General features: G+C 47.4%; 1 protein-coding gene across 3 annotated transcripts in view; it reads left to right on the forward strand.

The window, feature by feature from the left end:
• Positions 1-1815: 1815 nt before the first annotated feature.
• Positions 1816-26982, forward strand: part of SVEP1 (sushi, von Willebrand factor type A, EGF and pentraxin domain containing 1) — a 190731-nt gene continuing 165564 nt past the window's right edge. For 2 of the 3 annotated variants that reach the window (XM_090038830.1, XM_090038831.1), the window contains exon 1: positions 1825-2657. In XM_090038830.1, the coding sequence (XP_089894956.1) occupies positions 2184-2657 (474 nt within the window). In that variant the 5' untranslated portion in view covers positions 1825-2183. Of the gene's footprint in view, positions 2658-26982 lie in introns of all 3 variants that reach the window. The other variant, XM_090038832.1, reaches the window with a different exon arrangement.

Consider the following 26982-nt stretch of genomic DNA (forward strand, 5'->3'; position numbering starts at 1 on the left):
TAGTGTACCACTTGACAATTGGCTACAAAAGTGGCTGCCTTTCTGTAACAAAGCTATACATTTGTGAACCATTCTGGGCTGAAAATGATTGTATAGATGTGAAAATAATACATAGCTACATGTTTGTATCCCTTTCATTCCCAACACAGTTTGTTTTTTGCCTAATCAAGTGATAACCTCCGTCCTTATACTAACTGGCTATTTGCAATTGAGTTTGTTTTCTGACTGTATGTGGGAGTGTTGTTGGCATCAATTATCCATAAGTAGAGATGCCAGGGAGGAAGGCTATAATGTAGTGTGCTGTCTTTGATAGAGACCACCAAATAGTTCACCATTTCCTTTAAAATTGCCCTAGGAGAACTGATTACTCAAAACTGAATGACATTAGAAAGCAGGAGCTGAAGCAAGGGACCAGAAAAGCTGAACATAAGCCCTGTTGAAGGCAACTTAGCTGGGTGAAATAAATGAAGGGTCTGAGCTCCTCCCTGCAGGGGAAGAGTTCAGCAGTTGTTTTGAGTTAAGTAAGTGCCTGGTTGAACTGGAAAATGGTTAGATGGGAAGGGAGAGATGATACTGTGTCAGTAAGTTAAAAAATATGATCTTTTGCCAAGAAGTGATCCAAAGCATAAAATAGAAGGAAACAGAGAAGGGCTTGGATGGAGGCAGGAGCTCCAGACAGGGAGTGTCTTTCTCAGAAACTGTTCTAGAGAAAGATCAAGGTGGAGAACTGAACACAACTAGTGGCTTTATACTGGTCCCTTGGTCCTCTGTGTCGACTTAAACGGATTAACAAAAGATACCCTATATGTCTGCTGTCTAGGTATTGATACATTTACCCAGTCTGTTTGTCTGAATCTCATTATACACCTTCCAATTCTGAGCTGCCAACCAACTCTCCCAATAAATAAACACATCCTTTTCCAGTGAGAATCTGGCCCATTATGTTAATTGTATCTTTGGGAGCATTAGGCGCATCTACACAAAATATGCAGTAGTGTGCCATGGCAAAAACCGTGATAATAGCCTACTGCGCAATGTTGTTAGGCTAATGTGCAGCAAGCATCCCTAAGTAACCGTGCGTCGGGGCTACTGCGCAGTAATTTCAGGTACTGTGCGTTTAGTTAGTGCTTTATTAAGGAAGTACTAAACTAAATGTGCAGTATCAAAAGCACATTAATGAACATGTAGACATGCCCACTGACTGGCAGAGTACACCACAACCACTAGTGGGATCAGAACTGGTTCTGTACTGGAGGCTGCGGAAGCCAAGGCACAGAGAAGTGAACCAACTTTGCTTCAGGTCACGGGGAGCGTCTGCGGCAGAGCCAGGCACTGGGGAAAGATCCCAGGGCAGCATCTAGCCTGGGGCACATGCTTCTTTTGGAACAAAAAGAGAAAATGAATCCCAAGTCATTTAACACATGTCTCAAAATACAGGCAAGAGGTGGCTTTCCCGCTGGAAGTAACAGCTGCTTGCTGATACTGGAAGGGGAGGGGGAGCATTTCTGATGGGGGGGGGTGAACTCACACATGCACACCTGGAAGAGGAAAGGGAAGCATTTCTGACCAGAACTGGGGGGGGTGAACACCTTCCCCTACACACCACACAGGTACACACAGACACACATTTGCTGATCTGGAGGGAAAGAGGAAGCATTTCTGACCAAAACTGGAGGTGGAGGGGGGGCTTCTCTTCACACACACACACACAGAGTTGCTGGTTCTGGAAGAGAAGGGGAAGCATTTCTGACGAAAATTGGGGGGGGGGGCGAACTCCTTCCCCTACACACACGTATTCACACCACACAGGTACACTCATCCCCCGTTGCTGATGCTGGAAGGGGAGACAGAGCCTTTCTGACCAGAGCTGGGTGGGGGATGAGCTCCTTCCCCGACCCAGACACACGCAGTCCCGCCCCCCGCGGGCGCTGATCCCTCCACGACGTGTTTCCAATTATCCCGGCACGCCTGGTATCCGGACCCCTCGCCCCGCACACGCACACGCCTCCTCCCTCCCGCCGCCGCCAGACATCTGGGATCCATCAGGGGCTCCCGGGGCGGTTCCCGGGGCAGGGGCAGGGGCGGCCCCGCCATCCACTCAGCGCGGCCCGGGGCAGGGCGAGGCGCGCTCTTAGCCGGCGCCGGCAGCTCTTCTGAGGCGAGGCGAGGCGAGAGGCGGGAGCATGTGGGCGCTGCTGGCGCTGTGCGGGTGCGGGGCGCTGGCGCTGGCCGGGGCCGGGGCGCAGCCGGCGGGGCCCTGGGCGGCGGCGGCGGCGCTGCCCCCGGACGGCACGGGCGGCGGGCGCGTGGAGCAGCTGGGCCGCGCCTTCCGGCGCCAGGTGCGGCGGCTGCGGGAGCGCAGCGGGCTGCTGGAGCTGCTCTTCCTGGTGGACGAGTCGTCCAGCGTGGGCGCCGCCAACTTCCAGGCCGAGCTGCGCTTCGTGCGCAAGCTGCTGTCCGCCTTCCCCGTCGTGCCGGCCGCCACGCGCGTCGCCATCGTGCCCTTCTCGTCCCGCGCCAACGTGGCGGCGCGCGTGGACTACATCTCCCGCCGCCGGCCGCGCCAGCACAAGTGCGCCCTGCTCGGCCACGAGATCCCCGCCATCACCTACCGCGGCGGCGGCACCTACACCAAGGGCGCCTTCCAGCAGGCGGCGGTAAGCGCGGGCGCTGCCCCGGGGCACGAAGGCAGGGCAGGAGGGGGCGAGGCAGGGCGCGCGGGGCACACACCACGCCGCACCGCCTTGTCACACGCACCTGGGATGCGCGCACCTGCCTGCCTGCCTCCCCCGTGGATGGATCTGGGCTGGGCACAACTGCATGCTGGCCTCCCGAGTGCACACACCTGCCCCCTCCCCCCCCCCATCTGGACACGTGCCTCTGCACTGGGGAGGCGTGCGCCCACCTGCTCCCTGTACACACCTGGGAATGCACGCCTCTGCCCTAGCTACAGGCACACTCACCCTGCTTCTGGGTGCACACATGCCTCTGCACTGGGGACGCATGCAGCTTTCCCCCTGGTGCCTGCCATCTAGGTGCACACACCTCTGCTTCGGGTATATGCACATTTACCTCTCCGGTGCCTGCATCTAGGTGCATGTGCCTCCACTGGGTGCACACACACCTACCTGCCCCAGTGCTCAGTGCACACACTTACACGCCTCTGCACTAGATACACACAGACCTCCCCCCTCCGCTCCCCCAGTATCCATGGACCCACCTGCTCAGCACATATACCTGGGCTTACTACACATGCACCTTTTTCCCTGCTCCCCTGTCATGGATCTGGGTGCACACAGCTCTGCTCAGGGTACACATGCAGCCTTCTGCCCTGGTACATCCATCTAGATGCACGTGCCTCCATTGGGTGCACACACTCCTGCCTCCCCTTTGCTCAGTGCACACACCTGGGATCAAACACCTCTGCATTGGATACTTGCAAACCTCTCCCCTCCCCTTCCCTCCACCCCAGCATATGGATCTGGGTACACACCCACCTACTCAGTATACACACCTGGAAACACACACCTCTACACTGGACATGCACACACGTACCTAGCCTCAGTGCACAGATCTAAGCACACATCACTGCACTGGACATGAGCACCCCCACCTCCCTAGTGCACTGATCTGGGTGCACACACTTCTGGACTGGATACATGCACATCCCCCTCTCCAGTGCATGCAAGACAGTACACATGTCTTTGCTCTGGACACACCTACACCCACCTGGTCAGTGCACAAATCCATGCCTTAGGTACATGTGCACTCATCCACCCCCAGTATACGCCTCTAAGCTCACAAACCTGTATTTTTAAAGGTGACTTTTGGATACTTAAGAGCCAAGCTGGCTTCAAGTGACCAAGTCATTAGAGTAAAAATGTTCTAGTATCAGTAATTGTCCACGTACAAAGGAATTATAAGCATATCACATATTCTGCATATTAATTATTAAAGGCTAGGAAGGCTTAATTAATGGCCACTCTAAGTTTTCCTGTACCTCTGTGTCTGATGAACTTCTCTAATAGGTCATGTGTAACTTTGGTGGGATGGTAGGATTTGAGTCTGTGGGATTCCAAATTTTTCTTTCATCCTTTTCCATATTTTCGATAACAGAAAATGATGATTGGTTTCCAGCATAGTTTTAGTTTTAGTTTGAAAATCATTTTGAGAATACATCCCTGTATGGTGATTCTTTAACTCTGCAATTTAAGATCAGACAGAAGTTCAGTATTATCAGAACTTTATGAGAGAGCTGTGCTATGAACATAATTTCTATACTCTGTAACAATATCTTTAATGCAGCCTGTTTTCTTTGACTTATCTTGGCTAAATGTACTTTAAAAAACAGGCACACAAATTTTGGTTTAGAGGTATAGTATTTAATTGTAGAGGCAGAGCTAAATGATGTGTCCCAGGGGTACAATACTGTTGCTGTCTATTACATTGTGGTTTGTTAATAACTTGGGAAGAATCAAGCTCATATTATGACAGAGTATATTGTGATGAACTAAAAGTCTGTGAACTGTCTGCTTCTCTTCTGTCTAAATTAAAAAGACACTGCTGTGATTCTTCATTTATAATTTCTTCCTGTCAGAGAAATTACATCTTTGGAGGACACTTATCTTACTAGGTTAGGGTCTCTTAAAAGAAGACTTATTTTGGTTAAAATAACACTACTGAAATGAATTTAGAAAAGTACACTTCTGTATAATAATCGACTTTTCCCTTTTTTCTGTGGACTATCATTGTTGCTGTTCTCTATTTTTAACAGGAGACAAATCCTTTTCACTTCATTTTCCTAAAATATCTTTTTTTGTTGTCCCCTTTTTTGGAGTTTTTTCTGTTTCCATAAATTTAAAAAAAATCCAGAATTTTCAACTTTTTACCCCCAGTTTACAGAGTGTATTTACCAAATGCAAAGCTTTGAAGTAATGTGTGTGTCCTGGCTTACTCTACAGGATACCTGTTACATTTACAAGCAGTATATTGTAGTATTAGTGCTAGAAAATTACTTACTTCAGAAAGCTAGGTATAATGCTATGAAATTTTCATCACTGGATCTTCAAGTGCTTTACATGTGAGGTGCAACTTATTATACCCATTTTACATATGGGGAAACTGAGGAACAGAAAGTAGCTTGTTCAGGGCCATTTAGGTTTGGTAGCTACTGGTAGAGCTGGGAACAGAACCCAGCTCTAAATAAATGAAGATACAACACTTGACTTTGCTTAACCAATACAGTAACTGGAACATTGCTTCTGCATCCTTCCTCATAGCATCTTTTAGTACTTTTTGCCTTGTAATGCTGTGCTGCCTCTTCCCCAGGTAGAAAGCAAAAGGGTTGTCTTCAGCTGTTCAGTAATTTGCTCCATTTTTGGAAGATGCTTATTGCAGTTCTGGTGTGTCCACTTTGGCTGCATTCACTTTAACCTGGGCTTGAGATGCATGAACTTTTGTGAGCAGCAGATGAAGTGAGCTGCTACTCACAAAAGCTTTTGCATCTATCATTCAGTTTTCTACAAGGTGCAACTCTACTGTGCTTTCATAGAATTATAGAAGATGAGGGTTGGAAGAGACTTCAGGAGGTCATCTAGTCCAACCGCCTGCTCCAAGCAGGACCATCCCCAACTGAATCATCCCAGCCAAGGCCTTGTCTAGCCAGGTCTTAAAAACCTCCAAGGATGGAGATTCCACCACTTCTCTGGCATAGGAGACTGGTGCCATGTTAGTCAGGGGGGCCATGTGCCCCCCGCCAGCAACCAGTCAGCCAGCAGGGGGGTCCCCCTGTGGCCAGTCTCGCTGACCGGGGGTGGTCCCCCACTGCTGATCACGCTGACCAGGAAGTGGCCACGGAGCTTCATCCGGCACCTTCCATTCCCTGGCCAGTGTTCACAGGGGGGGCACCAGTGCTCCCGCCTGCCCCCCCGCCCATCACCTGTGTGGGGAGCGTGACCTGTCAGGGGGTGCATGTGCACCCCCAAGCACCCCCTACATGTTGCCACTGCTCTCTGGGTAACTGCTTGATTACCCTCCTAATGAGAGTTTTTTTTCCTAATATCCAACCTAAACTTATCTTGCTGCAACCTGAGACCATTGCTCCTTGTTCTGTCATCTGACACCATGGAGAATGGTTTAGCTCCATCCTCTTTTGAACCCCTCTTCAGGTAGTTGAGGGCTGCTATTAAATCCTCTTTGTCTTCTCTTCTCTAAACTAAATAAACCCAGTTCCCTCAGTCTCTCCTTGTAAGTTGTGTGCCATAGCCTCCTAACCATTTTCATTGCCCTCTGCTTTTGGGCCTGTTTTCAGACTAACACCCACCTTACCTTTCTCTGGACTTGCAACATTTACCATGCATTTGAGGGATGAAAGCTTAACCTGTCAAACAGAGATCTCCGAGTTGTGAGCCACTAGCAGCAGCTGGGGACAATGCCCTGATGAGAACAGTCAGTGACTATCACCCCTGTTAGCTGCTGAGCTTCCACCAAGCTGCTCTTCCTTTGCTCTGTCACACACTTTTTCAGTAGTTTGCTGTATTTAAAAATCCAGACCTCCTAGCTGCTGAAAAGGGAAGGAGCCAAGATTTCTGGAAAGGAAGAGCATTTCTGTTACTCTTTTCCTTAGACCCAGAGTATCATGCTGCCTATTGCTCTGCTGCTCCCCCGGACACTTCCTTCCCCTCAAACAACTCCATAGTCTGCCTTTTACAGTTTTGCTAATCAGCCTCTGTAAAACAGAGGGGAATCTACCTTGTAATAGACTTGACCACGTTCTTGCTAATTTCATCTGGGAAAGCTATGAGTATCCAGAGACTGAGACTGGAGCTGCTGGACTATGAATGCAGACTCAGGACGATAATAGCATTGTCTTGTGCTGTTTTCATTTGCTGACAGTATTCTTTTGCAACCTTGTGTGCCAGAAACTTTTTTTTTTTTTTTTTTTTAATATTCAGGCAAACAGAAACAGGTCTCCAGTGCTGGAGTAAATACACAGAAATTGCATGGAGCTGGTAATATGATGTATTTACAAAGGAAACTGTATATAATTCTTATAATTTCTCATTGCTGCTATTAATATAATGTTTATATATGTTAAGACTCATAGTCTGGGTAGAGACATCGGCTTACTAGCTGGTGATTGCAACCATGGACTGACTCCATGCTGGATCTGGTCTGTGGATGGGCTCTGCACCACTTATCTTATCCAGCCCATAGAGCCAGATAGGTTGATTATCACTGGTCTGCTTAGGACCTCCAAGCTAGCCTTCCACCTTTTATCCCCATTTCCTGTTCTGGTGCTTGTTGTGGGCTATTTATATTTCATAGGCAAGATCAAATATTGACTTCTCTGGTCAGCAAAAGGTGAAGGAGACAGTGTGTCAGAAAACTGGGTGCCAGAAGTCTTGAACCTTAGAGAAATGCAATATGCTAGTCAAATAGAGTGTGCCAGTTAACCATTCAACCTTGTGTCGCTTGGCAGAGTATAACATTTGTATCATGTGCTACCTCCTTATGAGCTCTAGTTACTGTGAAGTTGAGGTAAGTCACTGCCTTGTTGCAAACGTTTCTCCTGTTCCTTGAATTCCCCACACTTCTCTAATGACTGTAAACAATCACTGTGTTACCCTCCTTAGGTTAGAAATAGTGCGTCATGCTATTTGCTGGTCTGGGAGATCCAGGAAGAATTCCTGCTCTCTTTCTCCACCTGATGCTTTATTGACTTAGGGTTTTTTCCTCCACTCTGCTTCTGTAGTGGTAGATTTTAGTCACAGCCAGAGGTTTAGAGTGGGGTGCACCAGTGTCCCTGCTGGTACTTAAAAATCTTTGATGAACCTGTCCAGAGGGTCTTGTTCTTTTTCTCAGAGTCCAACTGATTGCCAGATTTAGGAACAAGGAAGAATTTTTCTCCTGGTCATATTGGCAAAGACTGGGGTTGTCTTCTTCTGTAGCATGTGGCATGGCTATTTCCCTAGGTCCCTTTGAGCATATATTAACCTTCTGTAATCATTATGCTGTTGCTTTGTCAGGGCACTGGTGGTGCTTTTCATTTCCCCTCACTTTTTAACAGTGGTTGGCTATAGCATTCATAAAACAAAACCAAAAAAAACTCTATGTGGCTGTGTTGTAAATGAGAGTTTAGGGTGGGTGTCTTTATATTCTTTGCATAGATGGTTGCCTGTGAAGTGCGCAGGACTGGATTTGTTGGCTCAGGAATATTCTTCCAGTCTCGTGGTGCTAACAGTTGTGAAGGGGAAAACTGCCTTATTTATGTCTGACAGAATCCAATCAAATACTAAATCGTGAAACCTTTTGTGATATCCATGGTATTTAATTTTAAAACAGAAGAGTCAGAGCTGTACAGAACTGCCTTCCAGATCCATGACATCTCTTGTAAGGGAAGACTGGCTCATGTCTTTTGGTTTCAGAATATTTCTGCCTTGTTTAAATCTAGATTGTACATATTGGGGGAAAACAGATGTTAAGTTATATAGAACATACTAGAGATAAAACAAAACTTATCTAATTGTGCTTGTTAGAGGTATCAAAAGGTGTTTATAATCTAGTAATCCCATGTCTGGAGAAATGTATACCTAAGCATGGAAATATTATTTAAAGAGAAGGGACGTCTGAGGGGAGACCTTGTAGCAGCCTATAAGTTTATCAAGGGAAGACAACAGACAGTTGGAGGTGCGCTATTTACCAGGGCGCCCCTAGGAGTAACTAGGAATAATGGGTACAAACTAGTGGAGAATAGATTCAGGTTAGACATTAGGAAAAAAATTTTCACAGTAAGGGTGGCCAGAATTTGGAATGAGCTGCCAAGAGACGTGGTACTATCACCTAACTTGGAGGCCTTTAAGAGAAGGCTAGATAGGCAGCTGGTTGGGGTTGTCTGACCTCGGTCCTTTTTCTACCTGAGCCAGAGGGTTGGACATGATGATCCTTTGGGGTCCCTTCTGACTCTACTATCTATGAACTAGAAATAATGGGCACAAACTGGAAGACAGCAAAATCAGACTGGACATCAGGAAAAAATTCTTTACAGTGAGGGTTACCAAAATATGGAGTAAGCTTTCAAGGGAGGAGGTGCTGTCCCCTTCCTTGGAGGAATTTAAAAGGAGATTGGCCAGACATCTGGCTGGGGTCATCTCACCCCAGCACTCATTCCTGCCCAGGGGAGGGGGTCAGACTCAATGACCTAATAGGTCCCTTCCGACTCTACTATGATGATTCTTTGGGGTCGCTTCTGACTCTACTATCTATGAATCTAAGAATCTATGAACTAGAAATATCTCTGAATATACCATGTTTATCCACATTACAAACTGCTATCCTTTAAATACAGTTCTCGTGGTAAGAAGGTGATGAGAGAACGTGAATCCCATGTGTCAGATGCTGGTCACATTGTTTAATGCAGTCCTCAAAAAAATTCAGAAGGTACAGTGGTGAAGACCATGTGAAAATAGAACAGAAAAGAAAGAATGCACCGTATTTACTTGAATCTCAAACATCCCTGCATTTAAGATGCACCCCCCCCCCAGCAATTAGATTCTATATGTGGAAGATTTGTAATTTAAAAAATAACTAGATTCTGTATCTGTAAAATTATTGGACAGTTGTCATAAATTTGTTCCCCTCCATTGCTACAACAGGGAAAGCAGGGGGAGGGGCTGGAGGGGTCAGTGCCCTCTGCTCCCTACCCCCTGCCCCCACACTTTTTTTTCTCCCTGCAGCTTTCTTGCCACTGGCACCATCCTATCCCCCTGCTCCCCAAAATCTGTCTCTTCCCTGTACTCCCTACAATCTCTGCTCTCCATTCCCCACTCCTCGCAGTCTCTGCTCCTTACGCCTCCTTACTCTCATACACTACTCAGGAACACAGCTCTTGCCTGGCCATCCAGCAGCAGCACTGCTAACTGGGAGGGCAGGGGATGGAGTTTCCTTGTACTCCTGGCCCAGGAGGAAATCCAGCCCGAACCAGAGCTGAGCTGAGCTGATGGTAAGGGGGTGGGGGAGGGAGGAGGGAAAGGGCAGAAGCTGCAAAGAGCAAGTAGAGGGGAGGGCAGGAGGATGCTGTAGGTCTGACTCTGGGCCTGACCTGGGCTCATGGCCAGAGTCAAAGCTGCAGCAGCTGCCTGCTCCTCCACCCTCCTCTTTGTACACAAATGTAAGATGAGGGGCTTCATCTTAGATTTGAATAAATATGGTACTTTAAATGTTTGTGTTAAAAATGAAAAAATGTATAGCAAATGAATTGCATGTGAGTTTTGTGGCATTTTTTGTACATTTAGATTTTATAACGAATAGCGAGTACACTTTGAAAACTGTAGCTTTTATCATAGAATCAATGAGTCGGAGGGGACCTAGACAGATCATCTAGTCCGACCCCCCCCCCCTGCCATGGGCGGGAAGGAGCACTGGGGATGGTGGAGTCATAAGACCCCAGCCAGGTGCCTATCCAGTCTCCTCTTGAAGACTTCTAGGTAAGGTGAGAGCCCACCTCTCTGGGAAGCCTATTCCAGGCTCTGGCCACCCTTACAGTGAAGTAGTTCTTCCTAATATCCAACCTAAACCTATCCTCCCTCAGCTTGTGGCCATTGTTCCTGGTGACTCCAAGGGGGGCCCTGGTGAATACACTTTCCCCGAGTCCCTGCTGGTGGCCCCTGATAAGGTTGTAGGCAGCCACAAGATTCCCCCTCAGTCTCCTCTTGCAGAGACTGAAGAGATTCAGGTCCCTCAGCCTCTCCTCATAGGGCTGACCACAGAGGCCCTTAACCATACGAGTGGCCCTCCTCTGGACCCTCTCCAGGTTCCCCACGTCCTTCTTGAAGTGCGGCGCCCAGAACTGGACACAGTACTCCAGGTGCGGACTGACCAGCACCTCATAGAGGGGGAGCAAGACCTCTCTGGACCTGTTAGTGATGCCCCTGTTGATGCAGGACAGGGTACAGTTGGCTCTGCCTATTGCTTTGTCGCACTGACAACTTATATTCGTCCTGAAGTCAATCACGACTCCAAGATCCCTCTCTGCCTGTGTGCTGCCGAGAGGGTCAGCCCCTAACCTATAACCATAATGCTGGTTTCCTCTCCCCAGGTGCAGCACCCTGCACTTGTCTTTGTTGAACCGCATCCTGTTGAATGTAACCACATCCTTTTAGATATAATATTTGTTCAATTTTCCCTGCATAAAGTTTCAATACATTTCTGTTGCATTCAGGTGAAATAGGGCCTTAAGCGAGGACCTTCTCAACCTTTAAAACCTTTTAAACATGCACAACTTTTGAATTCCCTTTAGGTGGACAACAGAAATCTGTTTAATTTGTCAAATAAGCATCTCCAATATATTTCTGTAGTTTTAAAAGTATTTTTTTTATTTTTTAAAGAAAAGTAACAAATATTTTATTTTTAATAAATTCCACTAGATAATAAATTGTGAAGCTCTTTACATAGAGAAATCCATGTCTGATATTGACAGATAACTGGAAACTGATAGCAAGGCGTCACTTTTTAAAAAAATGATTGTGGTACGGTAGAGAATATGGCAGCCTAAAGCATACGCATTTCAAAGCTCTAACAAGTACTGACCTGACAGCAGACTCGTTTATGCTACCTTGTACTACATGAAGCGGCGGGTGGGGTTGAACCATAAGATACTTTTATGGTAGGTAGAACCAAAATGTCTCTTGGACTAAATCAAAATAAATGTGGTTTACTTTATTTTAAAATTGAATTGACATTGTTCCCATGGTCTCACAGGCAAAATCACTTGCCACATCAAAACTTCCATAGGATTTTTCATTAGCCTTTATTCCCCATAATAGATGAGTCCTGATCCCTTTGGCAAAACATCTCTTCACTTAATGTTGTTATTGTGAGGAGTTAATTAAAAGAAACATGGAGAGCTCGGTACTGTGACATGCCAAGTCCCTGCCTGAATGTACAGATCACTCACTACCAATTGCACAAGAAGTTTAGTGCTCCCAACACTTTGTTGTGGGAGGCCATCAATCCTTCTGGATTATGGTGTACAGTTGAAAGGTCACCAAGAGCTTCAACACACATGCCTAGGCAGGAGTTTGGAAAAGTGGAGGCTGCCCAGACCTATCCTCCCTTTAGACCATTGAGACAGTATCCAAAGGCCAGACCAAGTCCAGATGATTGGTGCCTTGATGGCTGTGGTTATAGGCACATCCAAGAATTAAGCTTGAGTCTGTCACATGGCAGATGGATTCTACCACAGCAGTGGGTCCAGCACTTCATAGGAAGGTGCAATTAAGGTATTTTCTAGTTCAACATCTTCATCAGTGACTTGGATGAGGGGGTAGAAAGCACCCTGTTCAAGTTTGCTGATGACACTAAGATGTGGGGGGATGTGGGTGCACTAGAAGGGTGCAATAGGCTACAAGCTGACCTTGACAGGTTGCAACGGTGGGCGGATGAGAATAGGATGGGGTTTAACACTGATAAGTGCAAGGTGTTGCACATGGGGAGGAAGAACCGGCACCACACTTACAGGTTGGGGAACTCCCCTCTTGCCAGCACGGAGACGGAAAAGGATCTTGGAGTCGTCATTGACTCCACGATGAACATGGGCCGGCAGTGTGGGGAGGCAGTCAAGAAGGCCAATCGTACCCTGTCATGCATCCACAGATGCATCTCGAGCAGGTCCAGGGAGGTGATCCTCCCCCTCTATGCGGCACTGCTCAGGCCGCAGCTGGAGTACTGCGTCCAGTTCTGGGCGCCACACTTCAAGAGGGACGTGGACAATATGGAAAGAGTTCAGAGGAGGACCACTCGTATGATCAGGGGTCAGCAGGGCAGGCCTTATGAGGATAGGCTACGGGACCTGAACCTGTTTAGCCTCCACAAGAGAAGGCTAAGGGGGGACCTTGTGGCCTGCTACAAACTGGTCAGGGGGGATCAGCAGGTATTGGGGGAGTCCCTGTTCCCCCGTGCGCTGCCAGGAGTGACCAGGAATAACGGTCACAAACTGGCGGAGGGTAAGTTTAGATTAGATATTAGGAGGCGCTACTTCACAGTCAGGGTGGCTAGGGCCTGGAACCAGCTTCCAGGGGAAGTGGTGCAGGCTCCTAGCCTGGGGATTTTTAAAAGGAAGTTAGATGAGCACCTTGCCGGGGTCATCTGACCCCGGTGCTCTTTCCTGCTAAGGCAGGGGGTCGGACTGGATGATCTACCTAGGTCCCTTCCGACTCTAGCTACTATGAAACTATGAGTCCTCTGCTACTGGGAGGCAAGGAACAATTGCAGCTTCCTCTGAAGTCCAATAAAGCAGAGGTAGGCAATCCCTGGCATTTTGCTTGGCATGCAAACCTTGGGGCGTGTGGTTGGGAAGTGGCTAGGGCTGTGCTGCTCCAGCAAGGATTTGGCCTCTCGCAGCTCTCTCTCCTCCCCACCCACCACGCCCCCTGCCCACCAGCATCTTACAAGTCAAGGTTTGGGGTGTTTCTGGCAGTCTGCCCAAAAACGTTGCCAACCCCTGTAATAGAGTGATGGCTGCTCAGGTATTCTTGTGGTTAAGGCTACAATAGAAACGTGTAAAAAATAATAGAGAAGTGTAAGAGATGGTTTCTTTTCATTAACATTTATAGCGGTTATAAACGTGTGGCTGGCCCATGGGCCACCAGTTTGACCGTCCTAGGTTAAATTATTACAAGGATGTAGTCCAGTAAGAGTTAAGTGAATCTTTCAGAACTACTAAATATTAAACTAAAACTCAAACACCAGTTAACAGCTTATGCACTTGAGCACAGCTTCACTGAAGTTTATTAATTAGCCTAGTTAAAAGTCTGAGTCAGTACCTACAGAATTAGATTACACACTCTGCACTTCTAAAGTATTTCTTATGTAAATCTGGCTTTTGTATTCTAACCTGATCGCAGTACTGTATGACAAAATGGCAGGCCAACATGTTAAAATCAGTGCTCTGTTATCCTCCAATTAAGAAACTGACAAAACTGGCTTACTGAAGAATGTAAGCACATATCTCCTTAGAGTAAACAACCATAATGCTTATTTAGTGCTTGTTTAAATAAGTAATGGTTGCTTCGTTGCCTCAAAAATCAGCTTGCAGAATACATAATTATTATCCATTGGGATATCTTTGACGATCATATTTTAATTTCAGTACATTTTTAAGAATTATTTTCCAGCTTAATTTTTTTTCTAAACTGTTTTTGGTAATAGTTTTGTGTTGTGGTTCTGGTTTGAAAAGTGATTAGATAAAATTGGCACCCTCTTTCATCATATCAGTTCTGTTCTCATGCTGTATTTAAAGATAGATATGCTGACTTCATGAAAGAAAAAAATTGCCATGGGTTTGTATGATTATTACCTCTGAAAAATCAAACTAGGTAACACAGACTAAAGTTTGGACTCTATTCTATCTTGTGCATCACCAACAGAATGTCACTGAAAGCTCCAGTTAATTGCATTTGTGGACCTATGGAAGGCAGTGGAGTTGCATGGGTATCCTTGAAGGCCCAACAGTATCCTATGTAACTTTTAATGCTGTCTATGATGAAAAATCTGGTAATAATCCAGATGAACTTCTAAAATGTCAAATTGAGTTTGCAGGAGCAGCAGTTTTAAAAAGAAGCTTTTTCCCTCTGCTTGTATGGTGATTAAATTATATATGGAATAATTGAGAGACAATAAACATGGAACTTCCCAATGCCATTATTACAGACACTTTTTGTGAATAGAACCATTTCTTAATTTAATCTTAATTAAGTCCTTAATGATATTTATTCTCAGAATCAGTACAGCATGGTCAATGGCAGACTATACTTCCCAAGGCCCCCTCAAGGGGCCATCCCTGGATGTGAAAATGTAGTTCACTTTTCATGCCCAGTCAAACCTTTTTTCTTGTTGCTGAAACTGGCAACAGACATGCTGTGTAGTGTCAGCTGTGAGGTCAGATTTTGTATTGTGGATTTCTGTTTTTTTTGGAATTGGTCTGTTAGCATCCACAAAATACATCACGCTTTTTAGCCCCAATTTATTTAGTATGTAGTCCATTTTTATTGAAGTTTTCTTTTTGCTTTATGAATAACATAAAACGTGACAATATTTGCAAATCCACATACCTTATATGCACTGGAGAGCCTGCCAGATGATCAGCAGCTTTACCCTCTGCATGTACAAACCTGAAACTGGTAAGTGCATAGCTCACTTTTCCATGTTCAGTCTTAGACCAGACATGCTCTTGCTTACTGGGTCTATCAGGTGGGCAAATTATTTTAAGTTAACACAAAGGTTATCTGGTGTCTCCATTTTCCATCATTAAAAAATAGTTCCTTGTAGTTTGACAAATTCATTAGCTAATTCCTTATTGGAACAGATGTAGTCTGAAACCAAAACTTTCTCCTTTTTAATATTTTCTTAGTATATCTATACATGTCTTATTGGGAATAAAGGAAGAGAAACACAAAAAACGTAAAATGCAGTCTACAAGAAGAATAATTTCAAAGCAGGGTGGCTTGCAGCGTATTTCATGAGATGTCAGCAGCTCTTTAAAACTTGCATGAACATTTGTCTCATCATTTGTCTTGAATTCCTTATGTTATTAGGAATTCTTGTTATTTCTTGTTAGCAATCTGCTCCTACTTGGTACCAGTTCTGAGAGTGGCAAATTTGACTATAAAATAACAAAAGGATGTTGTTGTTTTGTGGGTAGTTTCAGAATATGCAACTTGTATGGTTGCTTATTGCTGTCTGACAGTGTAATAAATAATATAACTACAATTTTATTTAGCAGTAAAATTAATATTGGTAGTCATGATTATAGATGATGAAGTCATAGTCTTTGAAGCCATGTTAGACCTGGTCTAAACCCTAGTCTATTAAACCTTCTCTAGAATTTTTAATACTGTTTATCAAGCTATGTTCATTTTCTCAGATACTTGTTGACAGTGTTCTTACTACATTCTAGATGAGCATCATAGATTTTTAATAGTGGAAGGGACTGTTATGATTAGTTAGTCCAGGGCTGTCTAGATGGTGACCTGGGCTGCACGTGGCCTGTGAAGGGTTAGGTTATAGTCCCTAGGCTCCTCCCAGGACACCTATCCCCCTCATTACTTTAACTGCAACAGCAGTCAAAGTCTCTGGATTCTCCTTCCCTCCTGTGGCTGCTGTTTCCTGCTCTTGCCCCAGGGAGTGGAGCAGTTCACTGCACTGCATAGGGAACTTATGCACTGTATGCCCGCATGGCTACAACCCTACTTCAGGCACACTCCCATTCACTGCAGTGCTGGGGGTCCAGAGGTGAGGGGAAGAGTGTGAACCTAGTTGGGGGCAGGGGGAGCGTGCCTGATGCAGGGCTGGGGGGTTCCCATGTGGGTGCACAGTGCAGCATTGGGAGGGTTTGCATTGCTGTAGTGGCGGAGTGACCATTGTGTGTGTTTGGGGGGGCAGGGAGAGAGATGTCTGCATGGGCACATGGTGCAGGAGGTGAGTGAGGGGAGCATCCATACAGCATGCAGCCCAGTGTCCCATGCCTCATCTGTATTCTACTGACAACCTTTAGCTCCTGGGTGTAATTAAGGAATGGATATGGGCTGCTACATACAGAACTGGAGGTTGCAGTGAACAATTTAGGACAGAACTGCTGCTCTGCTCAGGCTTGGCTACGGCAACTTGCCATCTGCCTGGTACTGCCAGAAAAGGGAATGCTTTTGAAAATGGTGGTTATATAATTGTTGGTTATAATAGATCTTTTAAAACAGCTGTAGCTATCCAAAACTCTAGATATTTCATTGAGATAAGACCTCAGCCATGTTGGTTGCTTTAAGTTAATCTTTCTTTTGTAGTATGAAGGCCTTCCTGGTTTGATCCATCCTATTTGGTGTTGCCAATAAATCAGTAATATTCAGTGAGTGAATGCATTCTAGCTGTCCTGAGGCTATTACTTCATTGTTATTTGGGAGACATGAAGGAAATGGTATACAAAACAATAGGCATACAGCAAAAAAGGTTCAGATGTGATATATGCAGAGAATGTAAAATGAGCTGTTCACTGGAAGAAGTAGGCTGCAGAGAGGAGATGGGATGTGAGTCTTGCCATCTTAATCAGCAAATAAACTTATACATTGTTAGGCTAGAGAACTGTGGGAATGTGTCACAAGGTTGGGGTCCCATGGGTGGCGTGATGCCTCTTGGTGACTCCACAGCTATGGCCACACTGCCTCTAGGGTGCCTGCCTGTCTTGCCTTACATGCCCTGATGGAAATATAATGTTAAATAGGGTGGTTGTCCTGGTCTTACTATAATGACTACCCGGATTGTGGTCATGGACTTGTGGGCCAGTTGCATGGCTCCATACCTTACCTACATCATGCCTCATGCCTCGCAGATGGCATCCTACAACCAGTTGCTGATGCAGCCCCTCACTGAGACTTTCGGCCCCTTGGCTTCTTTCAGTCCCACTCCAGGCCTCAGACCCCTCAGTCTTTCCGCATAGCTTCTTCCTGGGCTGCCAGACCCCTCAGTCTCTCTCTTTCAGCCTCACTTGGGTTGCCAGATCCTTTGGTCTCTTCTGGGTCCACAGACCCCTCAGTCTCACCCAACCACTGCTTTGGCTACTAGGCCACCCAGTCTCTCTCCCCGCCCCTCTCTGGGCTGTCAGCTCCTTACTTGGTCCCTTGCCCTAGATCATTTTTATTCTTCCCTTTCTTGGCTGCTCTCCAGGCCCTTGGACTTGTCCAGCCCTGTATTCTATTTCTGGCCCCTGCTGAGCTGCTGAACCCTTCTGTCCCACTGTGCACTCTGGGCCTCACTATAGGCCTCAGGCCCCTTGCTGGGCTTTGCAACTCTAGGACTTAGACCCTTCTAATCCTACCCTCTATTCTCTGGCCCTTTACTGGGCTGCTGGACCCACATGGTCCCAATTGTTTCTGGTTCCTCACTGGGCCTCTGGACCCACGTAGTCCACCTGCCAAATGCTTCTCTGTCAGGGTGTGCTCCCCTAGCCTTCCCTCTGCCTGGGGTCACCCACAAGGTAGTGGGAGCTGAGGCTTTCTAGTGGCCCACATGTGGCATTTCATGGAAGCTGCTCCACCACAGGTAGCTCCACCGTGCTAACCCTCCCCAGGAGGGTGCAGTTTTAGGTTTTACCCAGGATCGGTCTTCAGGTTTACCTGATCCTGCTTGTCCCTCTCTGGGCTCCATCTAGATGTCAATTGCTGCTCTTCGGCTGCTAACTACTGGGCCCCCTGGCCCTGGCTCCATCTTGTATCCAAGTCCTCTGTCTCTGGCTCCAGCTCACTCTCTTGTACCCACCAGCTATAGTCATCCTGGGCTGCATGCCTCTTGACACCTTCCTGTCTTGAGTGTGGCCACACAAGGACCTTTGGCCTCTCTGAGGCCCTGGCTCCACCTCGGGCCAGTTAAGCACTTCAGGTGCTCCTGGTTCTGGCAGTCTCTGCTGTGGTCTTTCACCCTTTGGCCCCTCCTGGTCCCTGGTCCCACAGGGGCCAGTTGAGATTCCTGGGGTCAGTCCTTGAGCTATCAGCCCTCTTGTCTCTGCGAGTCTGGTCTCTCAGGCCCCTCCCATAGATCACTTTCTCTGGCCGCAGCTGGACCCCTCTGTAAGCCCCTGTACTCTGCCCCACTCACTGGGTTCACCCAGGCCCTTCACCAGGTCTCTCAGACACCTGGCCCCTCAACAGGGGCACAGACTCTCAGCCCCCTTCTGAGGGCTCTCAACACCCACACTGGATACCCAGGAACTCCTCCATTGCCTAAGTCCCTACCCAGACCTCCAGATGTTACTCTTCTTGTTGGCATTCAGGAGTAGCAGCCTTCCTGCTGGATGGTATTCCTGTGCCTGCTCCCAAGATGTTATGGTCAGCTCTACTCGTAGGGTCTGGGTTTATGTCTTGTCTACACCCAGCTCTCTTCCAATCAGGCGGCTCTGTTGTTCAGGCCTAGCCTCCTGCCAGCCCCATGGGACAGTTGACTCTACAGTTAGCCCTGACCCCACCTGCCAGTGGCTCAGCAGGCTGCCTGACCTGTTAGTGGCAGGCACATCAAGTGCCCTGCCACAGACTGTCATGATGCGTGTCCCTCGATTCCCCTGCAACAAACCAGTGGATTTCCTTGTGTTTTACGGAGTTGTGTTCACACTAAACCAGGAGTGGCCAGTATTCAGCACACCTGGGGATGGGGATCAGAGCAGCACTTGGTGAGGAGGTGGGACTTAATTTGTGGCACTCCTGCCAAAACCGTTGGCCACCTCTGCACTAAGCCACAAAAGCCAAATAGAGGCAGCCATACAATAGTGTGTAGTCACCTTTCCTATCTTTCCCAAAGCTGCTGCAGGAATTATGTTAGGTCTTTTTGATTCTGTTCTAGAGCTAGTATTGTATAAGGAACTCTTCTAAAGTATCTATCTGTTGTGATAGTTAAGTGCCATTCTGATAACTCTTTCATGTAGAATAGCCCATCCTTGGAGCCTGCATTTCCACCTCTCTTTTTTTGAGAGAGGTGTCAGACTCCAAATACAGATGGGATGACTACCCATCCATGGACATAAATGCATGCATAGAAATGTGAGTCTTCTAGGTGCTCTGCCCCAGAAACATCAAAAGAATTTTAATATTAGAGTAAGAAAAAAACAAATCTGCTGCCTGGGATATTTTTTTTTTTTAAACCCGTTTCCTTGATTTATGAGCAGCTTCTTCAGCATAATGCATGTCTCCCTAATTGTAGGGGCTGAGAATCTACAATGCTGATTAATTTCATTCATAGCAGCTCAAAACTCTGGAAATCAGGACTATAGGCTTCTTCCACAATACATTAATTTACCCAGAAAATAATTAAATTTGCAGGCTTTTACATGTCTTCAACACTCATGTTTAACAATATCCTGCGTTTTATGAGTTGCAGTTGTCCGAGTATAAAAAGCCTGCTTATATATTAAAAAAAAAAAAATTAAAAATTGCCTTTCAGCCTTTTTTCAGGCTCTCTTCTCCATCATTTCCTTTCTCATTTCCCACTATTAATTGTATCTGCAACCTACTTTTTACAGACATTCCAGACTAGTTTTTATCCTCAAAAGCTTTTGGGGTAGATCTGTACAGTTGCCAGTGTGAGCCTAGGATTGTTGCTGAGACATGCGTCCTGTTTACTCAAGCCTATTCCAGGAGTGTAAACCCATAAATAAGGCAGCTTAGATAGCTTGGACACAGCTTGTAGCATGCTTATGAATGCATTCACTACTGTGTTCAAGGCTGTTCCTGAGCCATCGGTGCTTTCTAATTTGTACGCTTGGACACAAGTAGGTGGAGCTTATTTCTCAGCAGTAGTCACTCCAGAATCTAAATGAACATGCCATTTGGCTCGATTTTAGTTATAGAACTTAAACGTGCTTTTTTTCCTGCTAAGAAACTGTAGCATTATACTGATGACTCTCCCATTAGAAATCAGTTGGAGCACCGCCTTTATGTCATAGCAAAATTTGACCAGCATCATTCTGCTGCCATTTGGCCATAGACACAGCTTTATATGTTTTTTCAACATACCTCAAGGTACCAGGCACAGCTTGTGAACGTTGAGATGGTGGGGCGAATGAAGCGTCCTATGGGAACATGAGGGGGTCCCCCTGTGCACTCAGCAGTGGACTTCGAAACAGACCAGAAATACTTCTGGTCCACTTCTGAGTCTGCCGTGGAGCATACAAGGGGCCACCCCTGTCCCCCAGCTCAGAGACTGGTGCCTGCTGGGTCTGGGGGGACACCTGGGGTCCCCCATGGCCGATCACTGAGCTGGACGAGGGGATGATGACTTCTGGGTCCACTGTTGAGTGCAGGGGACCCCCCCCATGCTCTTGGCATCTGCAAGCCGTGCCCGGTACCTTGAGGTACGTAGAAAAAAAAAAAAAAACTTACAAAGCTGTGTCCATGGCCGAATTACTGATTCTCCAAATCAGAATCAAATCTTCAGATTCAGCAGAATCTAAATCGGGGCAGTGATCCAGTCAGCAAATCAAATCACTGTCCCCTGAGTCAGGCCAAAATCTGAACTGAATACTGTCCTCTTCACACACAACTCTAGTTTCTGCCCCCAAAGGGCTAATATTCTGAAATAAAGATGGGAGTACATTTCACACACTTGTTCTGTCAGTTTCCTATAGATTGGAAAGTACAGGGTCAAAATGGAGAAAAAGTGTAGTTCAGAATAGGATTTGAATGAAGAGAGGGAACTATAAGGCAAAAAAGATGAAAATAGGATGATATAAAAGGAGACATGCATGTTTAGGTTAAGCACATATTTCTGAGATTACAGTCATTCAAAGTTACTGTAACTGCAGTCAGGAAAAATAGCAATGGTATCTTCCTACATTGTTTGGTTTAACAAGCAAAATCGTTAACAGACTCTTGTGGCAGCTCTTTGAATAATGGTTTTAGTTTGTGTTTGGCTTTTCTTGGCTAGCAAAAATCCATTACTTGTATTGGCCATCTACTCCAGGGTCATTTAAGATCATGGCACTGTCCTTAATTTGTGTGGGAGAAGGGTTGGGTGCCTCTGCAATTGTGTACGAGTAGGAATGTCATTGATTAGAGTAAGACTCTAGCTGAATAAAAAAGAAAAAAGCCCAAGAAAACCAAAATAAAATAGACCTTCTCCATTTCATTTACGGATGCTGTCCCTTTTCACATGGGTGAAGAATATTAGTGTCTGAGGTCTCTTAAAAAAAAAAAAGAGACCAAAACCACCACCTGTTGCTATTGATCCCTATCGGGAAAGGGAAAAAGGGGAAACCTCAAAGAATGTAGAGCTCACCTGAATGAAACACAGTGGTTATCAGTGAAATGAAAAGATATTGGGATTGAGAAAAATAGTTTGAACTTTCATTGTGCCTTCTGTCTGACAGTCTTGGACTTCCTGGGCATTGTTTTGAGCCTCATGAAGTCCAGAAGCATAACTTCCAATGTACAGATGAGTATCTAAGGCTCAGAGAGGTTAGGCTACCCCTTACACAGGACAGTTTGGGGCATTTTAACTATTTGCTTTTGTTTTGCTTAGTGAAAGCAAGGGAAATGTGAATTTCAGGTTAGATTTCAAAGGGTCTTCCACAAATGAGTAGGGACTAAAACCCAGCTGTTCCCTTTTCTCCCACCCCCACCACTAAGTACTCTAACCACAAGGCTGTGGAATCATTTTCATGCTTTTATGCTCACTCTGGCATGTGCCATTGGATACTTAATTCTTCCTGTAAAGTGGAAAACCTTCAGCAGAAGACTGAGACCCAGGCTGCCTGATTACCAGGGGGTTAGTGTGGTCTCTAGGAGGTGAGAAACCCACCAGTGAAGATCCTTGCTGCAATTGAGGCAGAGATGGGATTTCAACTGAGAATTTCCATGTTCCAACTGAGCGTACTGGGGAGCATTGCAGAGAAACACCACTACACTTTCAGTTTCGTGAATAATGTTCATGAAACTAGCCCTGAGGAGTCCAGGTGTCCTGTTTTAGACGCGTCCAATTCCTTGGCTAAAAGTATTCACCAATTTTGATCTACATTCACAAGTAGCTTTAGTCACCCTGGAGTTGAAAATAGTCAGCAAACAAATTATTTCACTAAGAAAATGTTGCCCAGCTCTACTCTGAATTAGATTGACAGTTTACAGCGTTTCTTGTGACTTAGAGGGGGGTGGAAAAAATCAAGTAAATAGAAACAATGTTTTGGTAGTGAAGGGATTGATATCTTTGTGCACTGGTAATGCAGTATATAAAACCTTTTGCTTCCAAGTGGTGCTCTCTCAAAAATAGTAACCCTCTTTCCCCTCCCCCAGTATATTTAAACTCTTAAGTCTATTTATTTATAAATAAAATATTTTGTTATGATTGATAGAATTTCTTCTGTACTTCTTAAGTAGGTATTTCCTTAGTTATATATAGGGAGCACTGCAAATGATACGAGAAGAGAAACTAGGAATATGGGAAAGCTATAAATATTACAGGTATGTACAGATGTTGCATTTAGACAGCGCTAACCAGGGTTAGGTCATAGATTTCATAGACATTAGGGCTGGAAGGGACCTCGGGAGATCGAGTCCAGCCCCCTGCCCAAAGGGCAGGAAGTCAGCTGGGGTCATAGGATCCCAGCAAGATAAGCATCCAATTTACTCTTGAAGGTGTTCAATGTAGGCGCTTGAATCACCTCTGCTGGCAGACTGTTCCAGACCTTGGGGGCTCGGACAGTAAAGAAATTCTTCCTTATGTCCAGCCTGAAACGGTCTTGCAGGAGTTTGTGACCGTTCGACCTCGTCATCCCATGGGGCGCTCTGGTGAACAGATGTTCCCCCACATCCTGGTGGTCACCCCGATGAACTTATAGGTGGCCATCGGATCACCCCTGAGCCTGCGCTTTTCCAGGCTAAAGAGTCCCATGGCTCTCAGCCTGTCATCGTAAGATCTGTTTTCCTGACCTCTGATCATGCGCGTGGCTCTCCTCTGGACTCTCTCTCAAGCTTCTCCACATCCTTTTTGAATTGTGGAGCCCAAAACTGGACGCAGTACTCCAGCTGCGGCCTCACCAAGGCCGAGTACAAGGGGAGAATGACGTCCCGGGATTTGCTCGAGAAGCATCTATGGATGCAAGCCAGCATTTTGGTCGCTTTACTAGCCGCAGCATCGCATTGCAGGCTCATGTTCATCTTGTGGTCAATGATGACCCCCAAGTCTTTTTCTTCTGTAGTGCTAACCAATGTAGCACTGCCGAGCCTATAAGGGTGCTGCAGGTTTTTCCTCCCAAGGTGGAGAACCTTCCATTTTTCAGTGTTAAATACCATGAGGTTCTCATCTGCCCATTTGCTGAGCTTGTCCAGGTCAGCCTGGATCACCCGCCTATCTTCTGGCGTGGATGCTTTGCCCCAAAGTTTGGTGTCATCGGCGAACTTGGCCAGTCCACTCCTGACTCCAATGTCCACATCATTAATGAAGATGTTGAACAGGATGGGTCCCAGGACAGAGCCTTGAGGGACCCCACTGGTCACAGGGCACCACGATGAGTGACTGCCATCAATCACAACCCTCTGGGTCCGACCACGAAGCCAGTTTCCCAGCCAGCGGATCGTGGTGGAGCCAAAGCCACAACTGGGCAGTTTGGCCAAGAGGTGATCATGGGATACCAGATCAAAAGCTTTTTTGAAGTCAAGATATATGACATCAATCTCTTCTCCCTTGTCCAGGTGATAGGTCACCTGGTCATAGAAGGAAATGAGATTGGTCAAACAAGACCTACCCGCAACAAACCCATGCTGGCTGTCCCTTAGAATGTTAGCCTGGGCCAGTCCCTCAAGGATGGCCTCCTTAATAAACTTTTCTAAGATCTTCCCCAGGATAGAAGTCAGGCTAATGGGCCTGTAGTTAGCCAGATCCACTCTCCTCCCTTTCTTGAAGATCAGCACCACATTGGCCTTCTACCAGTCTTCGGGCACTACACCAGAGCACCAGGAGTTTTCAAAGATCCGTGCCAGGGGCTGGGCTATGACGCTCGCCAGCTCCTTGAGTACCCTGGGGTGCAGGTTGTCAGGGCCAGCTGACTTAAAGGTATCCAGCTTCTCAAGGTGTTCCTTCACAAGGTCAGCATTGATGGAGGGTAGGGGATCCCCCTCACCCAGATTTCCCTGTCCCATAGCAGGCATGGGCATCCCATGTGACTGATGAAAGACTGACGCAAAGTACCTATTTAATAGGTTGGCTTTTTCCTGGGCATCAGTTGTCAGTTGCCCCATCTGGTTTAGCAGGGGTCCAACATTGCCCTTGCTTTTCCTCCGGCTCCCCACATATCTGAAAAAGGACTTTTTGTTGTCCTTGATGCCTGAAGCTAGTTGGAGTTCAGTTGCAGCCTTGGCTTTCCTGGTTTGCTCCCTGCAGGACCGGACCAGCGTGGAGTAATCCTCTTTGGAGGCGAATCCCGTCCTCCATCCTTTGTAGGCTTTCCTTTTTAGCCACAGTAGGTCCGCTAGGTCTCTGGAGAGCCGGGGGGCTGCTGTGCCTTCTGGCTGCCTTTCCTCCGTGTTGGAATAGATTTAGCTTGTGCACTGAGGATCGCTTCCTTGAGAAGCAACCACTCTTCTTGAACTCCCAACTCCCTGGGGTCATGGTCCCTGAGGGCCTGACCGACTAGCCTCTTGAGCTTGTCAAAGTCAGCTTTTCTGAAGTCAAGGACTTCTGTGTTGCTGACTGACTTGCCAGCTTTACAGCAGATGGTGAAGGTGATCAACTCATGGTCGCTGTCACCCAACTTCCCATCAATCACTAGGTCGCCGATTAGGTCATCCCCCATAGCCAGTACCAGGTCAAGCAGCGCTTTGCCTCTCGTTGGCCCATAGACTTCTTGAGTCAAGTAGAGGTCATCCACGCATGAGAGAAAGCTTTGCGCCCGCTCAGATTTAGCTGAGTGATCTTCCCACGAGATGTCCGAGTAATTGAAGTGACCCATGACAACCAAGGTCCTGGAGCAAGCGGCCTCAGTCAGCTCCCGGGCGAACTCCTGGTCAAGCTCAGGACTTTGAGTGGGAGGTCTGTAGTAGACTCCCACCGTTGTGTCCCCTGTGCCAAATTCCCCACGAATTTTTACCCAGAGGGTCTCTAGCTGTCCATGCCGGTCGCCAACATCAGCTTGCAGGGACATGTAGCTTTCCTTCACATAGAGAGCTACACCCCCGCCCCTTTTGTCAACACAATCCCTCCTGTACAGGGTATAGCCCTCTATACCCGTGGTCCAGTCATGGGTGGAGTCCCACCAGGTCTCTGTTATCCCAGTGACATCGTATTTCTTTGCACTGAGCAGGAGGACGAGCTCGTCCTTCTTGTTGCCCAGGCTCCTGGCATTAGTGTACAGGCAGGCAAGTGTGCCCTTGGGGGCTCTTGCCTTGCCCACAGATTGTGCCAGGGCTGGGGCAGGGGTGGGCTCCCTTAAGTGCCCCTTTAAGTGCCTTGGTCCGCTGGCTTTGCAAGGGCCGTTCAGCGGGCCAGCAGGGGCAGTAGTCCCCCCATCCCCCAGCGGGCTTAGTTTAAAGCCCGGTGGAGCAGGTCAGCCAGCCTGGCTGAGAAGAGCCTCCTCCCCAGGGGAGAGAGGTAGAGGCCATCTCTTCCCAGCAGCTCGCTGCCTCTCTCTCCAAAGAGCGGGCTGTGGTCATGGAAGCCAAAGCCTTCCCGATAACACCAGCGCCGCAGTCTTTAGTTCACCGCATGGATCCTCCTCTCCCTCCTCAGCCCATAGCCTGAGACTGGGAGGATCAATGAAAACACCACCTGAGCTCCCAGACCCCTAAGCCCCGCTCCCAACTCCCTGTAGCGCCTCATGACCTGGCTGGGGGTGCTCCAAACCATGTCATTGGTGCCCACATGAATCAGGAGCATGGGGTAGTGGTCTGTAGGCCGGAGGAGCTGCGGGATCCTCTCCGCAATGTCTCAGATGCGGGCCCCCGGGAAGCAGCAGACTTCCCGGGCTAAGGGGTCGGGGCGGCAGAATGCCCCTTCAGTGCCCCGCAGGATGTTGTGGGAGACTCCAAACACCTTACGCTTTGTCTTGGGGAGAGCGGGGCCAGTAGCTGTGGTCGAGCCTGGGTTGCCTGCGGGAGCCGGCAACTGCGTGGGCTCTGCTGGGGCTGCAAGAGGTGTGAACCTGTTGCTAAGCTCCGGCCGGGCAGGGGCCTTGGTGCGGCGGGCCTTGGGGCCCTTGACCACCTTGGTCCACGCCTCTGACTGGGCAGAGCGGGAGGTCCCAGAGTCCTCCTTAGTCGCGGAGGGAGACAGAGCTCTCCCGTGCGGCTCCCGGGGGAGAAGGGCCTGGCAGTAGGAGTCTATCTCCTGCTCGCAGTCCCTGATGGCACGCAGTCTCTGGACTGTGCCCTGGAGCTCCTCCAGCTGGCGCGCCAGAGACCCCAGCAGGAAGCAGATCCCGCAAGGGGAGGGGGCCATGCTCCCGGGCCCCAGAGCCTGAAAAAGGGA

Source organism: Crocodylus siamensis, chromosome 3, assembly GCF_052110815.1.
Source record: "Crocodylus siamensis isolate JL-2025a chromosome 3, ASM5211081v1, whole genome shotgun sequence".
In the NCBI taxonomy this organism is placed as follows: Eukaryota; Metazoa; Chordata; order Crocodylia; family Crocodylidae; genus Crocodylus; species Crocodylus siamensis.